At 49.9% G+C, this 12643-nt stretch overlaps 1 protein-coding gene across 13 annotated transcripts in view; it reads left to right on the top strand.

Moving 5' to 3' along the window:
* The window catches only part of TRAK1 (trafficking kinesin protein 1), a 116128-nt gene that overhangs the window by 82341 nt on the left and 21144 nt on the right, over positions 1 to 12643 (top strand). For all 13 annotated transcript variants that reach the window (XM_045509783.2, XM_074345149.1, XM_045509787.2 and 10 more), the window contains exons 7-13: positions 670 to 748; positions 1678 to 1808; positions 2473 to 2547; positions 3101 to 3238; positions 6952 to 7028; positions 8205 to 8441; positions 9657 to 9976. In XM_045509783.2, coding sequence (XP_045365739.2) covers positions 670 to 748; positions 1678 to 1808; positions 2473 to 2547; positions 3101 to 3238; positions 6952 to 7028; positions 8205 to 8441; positions 9657 to 9976 — 1057 coding nt within the window. The remainder of the gene's footprint in view (positions 1 to 669; positions 749 to 1677; positions 1809 to 2472; positions 2548 to 3100; positions 3239 to 6951; positions 7029 to 8204; positions 8442 to 9656; positions 9977 to 12643) is intronic.

Genomic DNA, 12643 nt, shown 5'->3' with positions numbered 1-12643 from the left:
AGAGTCTTCAGCTAAAGCAAGTGGAGGAACTGTGATCCCAGCCACAGATTCCAGCTCCTCCATCTGCCTTTCAGGGATGTGGTGTCTCCCTGGGGCCAGGACCTGAGGGCTCAGAGACACCTTCTACCTAGGGCATCTTCTTGGGGCCATCAGATCTATGTCCTGGGGTAGCTCTTGGGTCTCTGAACTTTTATGCTCTCGTGTTGTACCTTGTTTTTGCTCAACTGAATACAGCAGGTCTGTATTCAGAACCTCCCAGGACTGGGCCCAGCATGTAGAAGGTGTGATAAGCCTTGGCCATTCTTGTTTTTGTGGTTATCCTTGGAATGCCTGCAGTAGGCAGGGCTGTGTCATAGGCACTGTTCGAATCACAAAGGGGTCCATGGCTGTAAGCCAAGACAATACCAAATGAACAGACAGACCAACGTATAGAGGAGGGTCACGCCCAGAATTTTAGCAACTGCTTTGGGTGCTGCCCTCTAGTGGTACACATTTTTCAGCCTCAAGACTCTGAGATTCATTCACTCAGCGGGGACCTGGGGATCGATTTTCCGTATTTGAGGGTGCAGCAGGGGACAGCTGGGGTGATGCTGAAGGGTTAGCCTGTGTCCCTGGCCCCAGCCTGTCCAGGCGTGGCTGCGGGGCCTCTCACCTGAGCCCTGTCCACAGGCCTGCCAGCTGAAGACGGAGACCATCACCTATGAAGAGAAGGAGCAGCAGCTGGTCAACGACTGTGTGAAGGAGCTGAGTACGCCCCGCCCCCGCCCCCTCTTTCACTTTCCCCACTGCCATGGCTACAACCTGATGCATCTGCAGCACGCTAGTGGGGCTGGGCTTCCCGCCAGCCTGGGCTCAGTACCATTTTTCTGAAAACTAGAGGCCTCCCCTGATCTATTGTGACCTCTCCACCTGATTTATGAGAAATGGGGTGCCGGGTGGTCAGCCAGACATTGTCAGTTTCTCCCTGAGTTGGACATTTAGTTTTAATTTTGGCTTTCTGCTGGAGTATTGGTTATTTCATGGCTAAGTTATGAAAAAAACTGAAGATGTGAAAAAAAAAACAGCTTTCCAGTCATTTGTTTTGTGACAGTTGAGGCCAGAGTTCTCAGCTCTGCAAATATTATGTACTGCCCTCCACCCTCCCCTTATAAAGTTTACACATTAAGATAAGACAGAAGAGCAAACAGAGTACTTTGAGTGTCAGCAAAACACTTAAGTGAAACACACCCGACGTTTACATCTAGTAAAGTGAGTTATGGCTCTGAATATGGGTTGAAAACTTCCGGGGAAATTGTGTTGTGGGCGGCAGCCGTTCATTTCTAGAACAGAGTACAGCAGGGGTTCCTGTTACTGATGGGGATGTGTCCGTGTGCGGAACGTGCAGATTTGGCCAGAGGCACCTTGTGTGGTGTGTGAGGCACCTCCTGGCTGCCTGATTTCCCCTGGGGAGGTGGCGCTGGTCAGTGTGGTCAGGACCCCCGCACCGAGCCTGGGAGCCACAGCTGGAGGCCCTGTTCCTCCTCGTGACAGACTGAGCCCTGTAGGAAGATGAGCACTCTCTCCCCAAGCCATCTTCCTGTGCCTTCCCCACTCCTCCCCGTCTTGTAATGAAGATGCCTTTTCTCGTACAAACCACAAAGAAGTCATTCTCTCTGGGTCTTGTGATTGTTGTCAAAGGGGACGCCAACGTGCAGATTGCCAGTATCTCAGAGGAACTGGCCAAGAAAACTGAGGACGCTGCCCGCCAGCAAGAGGAGATCACACACCTGCTCTCGCAAATAGTTGATTTGCAGAAGAAGGCAAAAGCTGTAAGGCTTCCGTTTTTCTCTGGCTGATGCAAAACTGGCTTTTCCGAGATGGAGTAAGGGCAGGTACCCCAAAGACAGGGCCCTTTAGTTTCAAATGTTAGGACTCTGTGCTGTCCCTTTAGAGAAGAAGCTTAGTGGAGTCAAAAGCATAAAACTGGTGTCTCCCTGAATTGGCGAGGAGATCATATTTATCACCACTTAATCTCCTAAGAAAAATCTGCAGATTAATAGAACTCATTAAGAAAGGTAAAGATACTGTTAATAGAGAGTTTGGGAATTTAAAGTGTGAATCATCTAGTCCAGTGTCTGTCCTTACACACGGCGCCTGTGTTCTGCAGCAGAACAGTGTCCCCTTTAGATTTCAGATGAAGCAGCAGAAAGTTAAGTTTCCCACGTCAGACCTTGGTTAGAGGTGTGGGGTCAGATGCTTCCGAGCGGCTGTGGCTGTGGAGGTCGGGGGGGGGGGCCAAACTGAATGAATATGGAGGTAGCAAAGACGCCACCTTCCAAACTATGTAAAAGACAAAATTTTCCTCCAGTGTAAGATAAAACTCTCATGGTGAATGTGTGGTAGTATCATAACAACCCAGGTAATATGAGGGAAAATGTTAGACTTTACTGAGTGTCTTAAAAGAGAAGCTGATGTACCTTTGCCATGTTCTAGTGCGCCGTGGAAAATGAAGAACTCGTCCAGCACCTGGGAGCCGCCAAGGATGCCCAGCGGCAGCTCACGGCCGAGGTCAGTGGTCCCCCCTCATTGCATCAGGGACCTGATCCCAGTTGCGGTGCATCAGCCTCCCTTTGACAGACTGTGGGTGCCATCCGTCTTAACAACCATTTGTATGTTGACTCAAATGTCATTCTGACCCCGAAGGCAACTCCCAGTTCCTCCCACGCCGGTCCTGGGAGGCTGGGCTCCACGCCAGCCTGGAGCCTGGCATTCCCGGGGCTCCTGGTAAGCGTTCCCAGCAGGGAGCGGACACAGCGCATGCCACTAACAGGAGCCCCACTCAGAGGTGTGACGGGAAACAAGGGAGTGATGATTTGCCCTCCTGTTTGTGTAAAGCTGTGTTTATGTCAGTTGCCCGTTGTTAGTACTTTAGGAGATGTCTGAGTCTGCAGGCTTGCCCCAGGTGAAAGAAAAACTGCCTTGAGGACTCCTGGGACTCAGGCCACAGGGCAGCTGGCCCCCTGAGGTCCGGGGCCTCTGTTCGTGGCCCCGTGTCTTCCGGGCTCTCAGGGGTGGGTAGGTGGGTGGGTGTACCCGGTCTCACGCCCCTGGTCTCCGGCAGCTGCGCGAGCTGGAGGACAAGTACGCGGAGTGCATGGAGATGCTTCACGAGGCGCAGGAGGAGCTCAAGAACCTCCGCAACAAGACCGTGCCCAGCACTGCGTCTCGGCGCTACCACTCCCTGGGCCTGTTTCCCATGGTGAGTGCCCACCCGCTGCCAGCCCGCTGCCCAGCCAGAGCCCCGCAGGCGCTGCCGGGGAGGGCGGGTCTGGAGCTGAGCTCTGAAGGTGGCCTCTCCCTTCATGCCCTGGATCTGAGGGCTTTACACTGAGTTTGAGGGCCCGTGAGCCCAGCCAGTGGCTTCTTAACCACATGAGACAAACTGGTTCTTGATTTTCCATCGCTCTGAGTCTGTCGTCTTTTCTGCTCCTGTCCTTAGAGGATGAATTTGGTAGGAACCTGAGATATTTGGAAGGTGCTATTTATACATTAATTTTTCTGACCTTATTAGAGTCAGTGCTCTTTTGGCCTCACAAGCACGCTCCAGAATTCTTAAATTGCCTTACGGTTCTGGTGGTGCTTTGTTTGCTTAGTAATCCTTCTCCTGGTGGCTTTCGGTAGCTGTGATCCAAAAAAATACTTCCCTCTGCGCTGGGTGTGGCGTTTCTATATTTTTCCATATTATGTCCCCACAGGCTTACTTCGTCATCCCTGGCCTGCTCTGATTCACGGCTGGGCTTTCGGGGAATGTGGCTGAGAAGGCGGGGCCGCCCAGGAGGCAGACTCTCCCTGTGGGGTTGGGCTGCACAGGGCACTTCCCCGCTGCTGGTCTCTTCCCAGTAATATTTGGAGAACTGTCTCATTTTATCTTCTTCTGTCAGACTGGGGCCCCTTGAAGGTGGGGACCATGTGTCGTTTGCTATTTCCCCCCTCCTGTCTCTAATACTCCGCACCTGGCACAGTGCTTGTGATGCCGTAGAGTCAGGGATGCCTGCTGGATACTAGATCTGGATGGTGGCTCGACAGACAGAAAAACAAACCACCAAGAACTTTTCAGGCTCTGTTTCCATGGTTTGAGGAGATACCAGTCCTCTCTGAGAAGAGAAAAACTTTTGCAAGAAACTCCCCTAAATGAGATGGGAGTGGAGGGTGGCCTGAATGTTTGTGAGACTTGGTCCCTTTTGGGCTGGGCTCTCCTCGGGGCCCTTTCTCCTTCAGCCCTCCTCCCGTGGCTGACACTGGCCCCCGACCCCTTGCTGCCTGGCCCACTTTATCCTAAATCATAGTTGCTTATTCTTCTTAGATTTCATGTATGAAGTCAGGCTGGAACGAACTCTCTCTCAACCTGATTGACATCTAAGGGAAACCAAAAAGAAAGACACACAGGGAACAATATTCAATATCTTGTAGTAACCTTTAGTGAAAAAGAATATGAAAATGAATATATGTATATATATGCATGATTGGAACATTGTGCTGTGCAGCAGAAACTGACACATTGTGACTGACTGTACTTCAATTAAAAAAAAAAAACTTTCCAAGGAGCAGATTGGTGAGCCAGTAATTCCAGGAATCCCAGTGAAGGGAACACAGGACATTCTATCCCCGGAATCTCCCCCTCCCAATCCCTCCGGCTCTGGAGCTGAAGGAGGGGCGGCTGTAAGCCTTGCAGCTTTGCACACTCCCTGCCTCACATTCCCTGCCTCCGGGCTCCTTGTCTTGGCGCCCTGGTCACCCAGGGCTGCCTTGTTTTCCTGCGCACCTGGGATTCACTCCCTGGCATTCCCCGCTCTCGAGGACAGACCTGTATTTTAAAACTAAACCATGACACGAGAAACGTGGAAATGAAATGCTGCATTTGGGTTGCTTCTGGAGAGGTTGATTCTCAGCTTTTATTATTTGCTGAGGTGGAGCTTCTGTTTGCCTTTTTCTGCTGTTGGCAGAGCTCGGTTTTTGAAGATAGCTATTTTTAAAGAGCATTATGCACGGAAGGTATTCCAGGCAACCTAAAGCTTGCGTCATGCCCATGTTCCTGGAGCAGGACACCTAAATCGGCTGCTCCTGCTCCCAGCCCTCCTAACTGCTGAATAAAACAGTGAGTAGCAGTTTCTGCTCAAGTATGTTCCCAATTCTCCTGCCTTATGGCAAGAGTCCTTAATCTGGGATCTATAGGCAGGATTCAGGGGGCCCTTGAACTTAAAGGGGAGATTATGTCTTTTATGTTTATTCATCCCTGACTGCGTTTGGCATGTCCTTCTCTAGTGAAGGTAGGTGACAGACTCTGTCACCTGTCAGGATTGGAGCTGCTTTCCTAGCACACATCTAGTTGTTGCGACGTCTCAGCACCACTTGCGCTATCTCCAGTTCAAAGCGACAGCCTTCCCCAGTCCTGAAGCCAGGTCCTGCGTTACTCTGTCACACTTGTTATTAACATTTTAGTAATTAACTTAATATATCTCGTTTCCTCTTTAATCCTAATTATTTTATTCATTTAAAAACATTATTCTGAGAAGGAGTGCATGCTCCTCCCCAGACAATCCGGGGGGATCGTGGCCACAAAAGTCACAGACACACTTGTGACTTTCCCCTGCATGGCGATGTCATTAGTAGTCTGGTATCTTGTTTCTGTTAGGTGGTATGAAGGTCCTTCCCCCATGCAGAACTCAGAATGTAAATAGTGTGGTAGATAACAGAATTTTTTAAAAAGTGGCTTAAAAAAGAAGACTGGCCCAGGGAAGACTTTTCAAGAGTTATGCAATAGTCATTACATGCAGTTGCATATTTGTGAGTGGGAATTGCAAACAAGCCCATTAACCTTTTACTGATCAAGCCTCCCTCTGACTCCTGCCTGGTCTCCCCACCTGATCACAGTGTCCAGGCGAGAGCATCCCGGTGGGCTGTGAGGCCCTGGAGGTGGACCCTCCGGTGTCCCCATGTGCCATTAGCTGGGAAGCCACTGGCCACAAGTGGCTATATAAATTCAAATCAATTAAAATTAATGCAATTGAGAATTCAGTTCCTCAGTTTCACTGGTTGCATTTCAGGCGCTCAGTAGCCTCCTGTGGCCAGTGGCCCCCGTGTCAGACGGTGCAGAAAGAGAACATTCCAGCCATGGCAGGAAGCTCTGTTGATTAGCATGATTTAGCCTTTCCCTTCAGGTTGTCCTACGTGGTGTCCTCCTCCCAGGCCTCAGCAGGAGCTTACCTGCACACACCTGGCCCTGCTGGCGTCCACCTGCCCGAGTGTGTGGGCTTGTCTGTCGGGCTCCTCCTCCCCCAGCGGGGAGCGGCGGGCGCGTGGTTCAAGGAGAGGGGCGCTTAGCAGGCCCCGCGTGGCTGAGCCTCAGCCTGGGGCCGGGCTCATCCGGGAGGTGAGACTCCCCAGTGACTGGCCTTCCCCCGACCACAAATCCACCGCCTGGCTAGAAGAAGACACAAGTGAACTCTTCAGAGAGCTGGCAAGGACTGAACACGTTTGGTGTCTCCTCGGGTAGCAAGTGAAGGAGTCCTGGTGGAAATGAGATGTGAGCTGGTCGTAAAAGATGGGTAGGCCACACGTCACTGGTGGGGACCGGCGCTGTCCCTGCGGGATGCTGAGGGTCACGAGAGCAGAGGCCCAGCTGACAGTGCCCACCGCCCAGGTCCTCCCTCACAAGTTCTCCACCCCTCCTGTGGTCACAGTCCCAGCTCCGTGGTTTGGCCCAGGGAGCGCAGGGTCTGCTTTCAGACCCCCAGCTCACAGAAGTGAAGGGGCTTTACACTCTGTGCGGTAGGGAAGCTTTGGCCAGGGTTTCTGCCGGGGCGGATGCCATCACCCTTGTGTTGTGGGGTGTTGGTGGCCTGGCCATGTGCCTCTTGAAACAGAGCCCGTGAACTGCCGTTCACTCGCTGTCTGTCTCCCGGCTTTTCCCAGGACTCCTTGGCCGCGGAGATCGAGGGCACGATGCGCAAGGAGCTGCAGCTGGAGGAGCCCGAGTCACCAGACATCGCGTACGGCTTTGGTTCTCAGCTCCTGGGGACCGTGGGGTGGGCCCAGAATCCGGTGTGATCACTATAGTCCCTTTGCAGACGGTCTGGGAAGGGCAGTTAGAGAACATGGCTGACAGCACCCCCAGGTCCTCTTTTTGGGTTTTAAAGGTATATTATGAACTTGCAGAAAGTTGGGGAGGGACAGATGTATTTCCCATCTCTCTCCGCACAAGCTCCATCTTGACATCACTACTCATTTTTGTCTTAATTTTCAGTGGAAAACATTACAAAAAAATGTTAACATCTTAGGAAAAGAAAACTAGGATGCAACATGAGATACAGAAGGCTCTTTGGAGGGGATGTGAGCAAGGCTTCCATTTCCTTCCTGGATATGTTTAGGGGTATCAGCCTCTACTGTCTCTCTTCCTAACTTGAGACCTTGCACTTGGCCTGCTCCCAGGCGTAAGGAGCCTGTGGATCCGGTTTCATCAGGTTTTCTCTGTACTCAAGACCGATAGACAGAACTTAAATGGGATCCCAGGAGCGACCGGTATCCCTGAGCCTCGGTGCACGTCTGCAGCCCTCTGCATCGCAGAAGAGAGCAGCCATTATAGAAACATGCCTACGTTTTTCTCCTTAAAGGGAAAAGTGAGCGTCAAAGTGTGGAAGTTTGGTTCTGCTCTCAGAAATGGCAGTTTCTTTAAAAAAAAAAAAAAAAGACAAATCTGATGTTTATCCCATTGTAGAAGTTTAGCTCTTACTTTTTTTTATATGAATAGTCGACAAATACTCATTGTACCGAAATTTATTGAGCCCTGTTATGTGCTGAACAGTGAACAGTGCCCTCCTGGACTTTGCATTCCAGGGGCCATCATGAAAGAAGAAAACTAGCTGGGAGACAAAAGTTACTGTTAAGTATCTTTATTTGAAGGTCAAGCTTAAGGGAAGTAGGAAGCAATGTCACTCTTGCTAGCATCGCCTTTGGGGTACAACCACATAGTGAAGTCCTGGATCCTGTGGGTGTCAAGTCTTTTGAGTTCCAGCCATCACCCTAACAGACACATGGAAGGCATGTGATGGCAGGTTGCTTTGGGGGTCACGGTGGGTTGGCTCCTCGGTGGATGGTGTTTGGAGGGTTGAATCCCAGGTCATTCCTGCATCTGCTTAGTCGTGAACAATGCTGTGCACCTGCCCTAGGCACCAGAAGCGAGTCTTCGAGACGGTGCGGAACATCAACCAGGTCGTCAAGCAGAGGTCTCTGACCCCGTCACCCATGAACATCCCCGGCTCCAACCAGTCCTCAGCCATGAACTCCCTCCTGTCCAGCTGCGTCAGCACCCCCCGGTCCAGCTTCTACGGCAGCGATGTCGGCAACGTTGTCCTGGACAACAAGACCAACAGCATCATCTTGGAAGCAGAGTCAGCCGACCTGGGGTGAGCCCGCCGGGGGCTTTGGGGTTTTTATCTTTCAGGGTAGTCGGGATTGAACAGAGGTTCGGTAATCAGAAGAGGGAGGCTGACAAGAATCGCCTGAGAAGTGTTAGACCTTTCAGTTCTCAGGTCTGTTGTACCAGCAAGCCACTGAACTGAGGCGTCCCCTTGACGCAGCTGTATTAACCAGTTTAAAGAGCTAGAATAGGATGCCCCGGGAAGCCGGCGTTTCTGTAAAATGCTGAAGGGGAGGGTAAATGAATATTGTTTCTGTTCATCTTCATCTGTTAGGCTGTAGAATAGACATGTGTTTCATGAACCCTTTGTGGCTTGGACTCTGAAAGGCAGAGGAAGACTCAGACTGTGTCTCATGACCAGAATCTGGTTTGCTTCAGAAGGTGGGGTGCAGGGTGCCTGGCAAGTGCCTGCTACACTGTGCGTCCCCTGGGGTGGGTCCTTAGCAGTTGTCTGTCCCTCCTCACACTGAACCCCCACCCCCACCCCACTGTCCATCCTTTTCCTGTGACTTAACTAAATTGGTTTTTCTGACTGTTGGGTCAGACAGTTGAAAACTGTTAGATCAGAACTCTTTTTTTTTTTGACTTTTTAAAGAGTGAAGTATAGTTGCTGTACAGTATTATGTAAGTTACAGGTGTACAATACAGTGATCCACAATTTTTGAAGGTTATACTCCATTTATAGTTATTATAAAATACTGGGTCTACTCCTCATGTTGTGCAGTTTATCATTGTGGCTTATTTGTTTTATACACAGTGGTTTGTACCTCTTCGTCCCCTACCCCTGTCTTGCTCACCCCCCCTCTGGTAACCACTAGTTTGAATCAGAACTGTTTCCGAGCTCTCGGCTCCTTAAATTCCAGAGGAAGGAGGGGGCATCCCTTGAGCCAGCTGTCCTGGTTTCCAGGAGCTGCAGCCGGAAGGAGGTTTCTTGCTAAGGCGTCATGAGGGAGGTGTTTGTAGGGGCTGGATTGTATGTGGTGTGTGCGTGTCTTTCCACCTTAGTGCTCCCTCCTCTCCTCCCTGGGGAAAAAAGACGACAGAGGGAATTGTTCTCCTGGGCAGGCATTTGTTTCCCGATTTTTGCCTAAGTGTCAACGGCTTGCCTAGGTTTTCCTTCGAAGATCCTGGAAGGGTCCGCCCGCCTATCCAGCGCCCCCTGCTGGGTGCCCTGCGCTCACCCCGTTTCTCCTCCTTCCAGAAACGAGGAGCCGCGCAGCAAGAAGCCGGGCACGCCGGGCACCCCGGGCTCCCACGACCTGGAGACGGCGCTGCGGCGGCTGTCCCTCCGCCGGGAGAACTACCTCTCGGAGAGGAGGTTCTTCGAGGAGGAGCAGGAGCGGAAGCTCAGGGAGCTGGCGGAGAAGGGCGAGCTGCTCAGCGGCTCCCTGACGCCCACCGAGAGCATCATGTCCCTCGGCACGCACTCCCGCTTCTCCGAGTTCACCGGCTTCTCCGGCATGTCGTTCAGCAGCCGCTCCTACCTGCCTGAGAAGCTGCAGATCGTGAAGCCGCTGGAAGGTGATCACAGGGGGCCTCGGCCCCTCTCTGCCCTCCTCGGCGACTCCCTGTGGTCCCTGATCCACCACCGGAAAGCGGGCAACCTCTGTAACGCCTACTCCTTTTTCTTCCGCGACAGCCACCCGCGCTGCTGGTTTGAGTTCCTCTGAGGGCCCGGGCCTCCCCGCGCTCCGGGCGCAGGTTTGGAGATGTGCGCACAGGCCCCGGGACTAACCCCGGCGCGCCGGTCCGCTAAGCCACAGAAAAGGAAACGTGTTGGCGCTGGTCTCCTAGTTCTCTTTCTCTTGCATTTAGAACCTTAGAAACACAGATCTTTTTTTAAAGCTAGAGGCTCTCCTGACATCCTCAGAAGTTAATTAGGTGATGCCTGGGGGTCTGAGACGTGTAGGGAATGCTTGGACTTCTCAAAACTTGTGGTGTTGGGGGCAGAGATGCCAAGCAGATGCTCTAAGTTGTTTTTCAGTAACCAAGTGAAAGCGGTTTGCTGTTGGTTGGCTCACATGTTGTGCTTTGATCTTCAAATAAAGAGGGTGTGGCTTTTTTCAGAGGCGGTGTGTTCTGAGCAAGGCTTCTAGACCTCCGCAATCTGGGGGCCAGGAGCAGGATGGCTGTGAAGACGAGTGAGTTCTGTACCTACTTAAGCCTCCCCTTTCTAGAGGAAATTCAGCTTTTAGTATCAGGGACACTCCACATGATTAAAGTCATGGAAAAACTCCCCTCCCTTCCTCCCTCCCTCCCTCCCTCCCTTCCTTCCTTCCTTCCTTCCTTCCTTCCTTCCTTCCTTCCTTCCTTCCTGCTTTAGGTGTCACACAGTGTCTCCCATATACCCACTCTCCTGCTGACAGCCACCAAGTGTCTGTGATTTTCATTTTCCCTCCTTTAGTTGGGAAACCCAGAAGAGTCTGAGAATTCTGAACTACACATCTAATGCAAAGACATCAGAATTTCTGTAAGGCAGTATTTCTCAACTTTTTAAAAAATTACCCACTTCGAGAAGCCATGTTAGACATTAATTCCTAATCCCTCCCCCCAGAAAATTTAGTGCCACAGATACACTGTTGATGTATTATATCTGTGCCTAAAAAGAGTACAGTTTTTCACCCCAAAAGAACCAGTTTTCAGCCCTGAGGGCAGTATCGCCCCTGCGAGGATGCATGCTGTAAGATGAGGTTGTGCTTGTTAAAGACCCAAGAAATGCTGGGTCTTACGTTCTCCAAAGGAAGGAAGAGGGTGGACTAACGTTCTTTTTTCATTATTACTTTTTAATTGTGTAATTTAGGTCCTTCTTAGATTTCAGAAAAGGGGTGGCTCATCCTTTTTTTTAATTGTTTATTCAGTTGTAAGCTTGGTGATTGTTTTCTGATCCACAATGTCTGTTTTTCTTTCAATAAAATCTTCCATTTCTGCAATTTTACTTTTTGCCTTTCTTTTCTTTTTTCTCCTTTTTCTCCCAAAGGTCATTGGAATTTATCATCTCTATCTTGTCTGCTTTCTGTATTTTACTTTGTGTTTCATTAGATCATCTAAGAATATGTTTTTGGCATTTTCCAAGCATATTGTAGGAAGAGGGTTTTTTTTTTTAATTATTTTGACCAGTTCATCTTTTTCGCTTTTAATCTTGTGACTTAGATAGCAGTATTTTTGTGATAAATTAATAGAATAAGAGTAAATCCTGTTAGATTTTCAAAATAAATTTCATCTGTAGTACCATGCTCACCAGAAACCTGTATCACTACTGTTAAAAAGTCATGTTGTGTCACTATGGCCTGTAAGTTATTCTCATGATAGAGATCTCTCCCTCTGGTTCCATTTTGTTGTCCTCTGACTTCTTAGCTGTTTAAAATATAATTACCGATATTTTTTTTCTTCCTCTCCTCCACAATTACTTTTTTATGTCACGACGTTTAATTTGATTTGGTGGAGTGCTGACATGGAAGTCTGCCTGATGCTGGCTTCAGTACAGCTCTAACTGTGGTGTTGGATAAGTTACCTCACCTCTTTGAGTCCTGTTTCTCTTACTGTGATGTAGAGCTCACATCTGCCACGCAAGATTGTGGCAAGGAGTAAATGTGATGTGTTTTGTGTTATGCTCAACACCTAATAGGTGCTTATTAAAATGTAGGCTCCTTGAACTTGCCTCTGTTCCAGTAACTCAGGTATAAAGGGTGGCCCTACCAATGTTGAGACAGGACCAGTGTTGTGCGGGGACCGTGTTCTTACATCATTCTTTTCCATTGGTCCACTAAGAAGTTGACAGGATTCCTGTGCTCTCCAGTTACCCAGGTAAATGTACCTGGGGTGAGGCCCCTGGAGGATGTTGGTTGGGATCACGGCAGATAGCCATCTGAGTCTTCCATCTCTGTCTCACTTACCTGTGTCGTTAATCTTGCTGTCTGCTCCTTGGTGTCGCCAGAACAGCTGGGCTAGGTGGTTCAGAATGCTAGTATTCTTGTGTGTTCATCTTCCCTTACATGTTTTAAGCAGGTGGAGAACAAACAAAACATTCAAACTAGAAAGAGATATATCTGCATTAAAAAGATGAGTCAGGCAGTATTTTCCCCCTGTATTCTGCTCTTCCTTTCTGATGAATTATAGCCAGGTAGGATTTCCAAATAAACAAGGTAATATGTAGTTAGAGAAAAGCAGACGCTTTTAAGCTGTACATTA

Source organism: Camelus bactrianus, chromosome 17, assembly GCF_048773025.1.
Source record: "Camelus bactrianus isolate YW-2024 breed Bactrian camel chromosome 17, ASM4877302v1, whole genome shotgun sequence".
Lineage (NCBI taxonomy): Eukaryota > Metazoa > Chordata > Mammalia > Artiodactyla > Camelidae > Camelus > Camelus bactrianus.
Note: the sequence above shows the minus strand (reverse complement) of the source record. Positions and strands in the feature narration are given on the sequence as shown.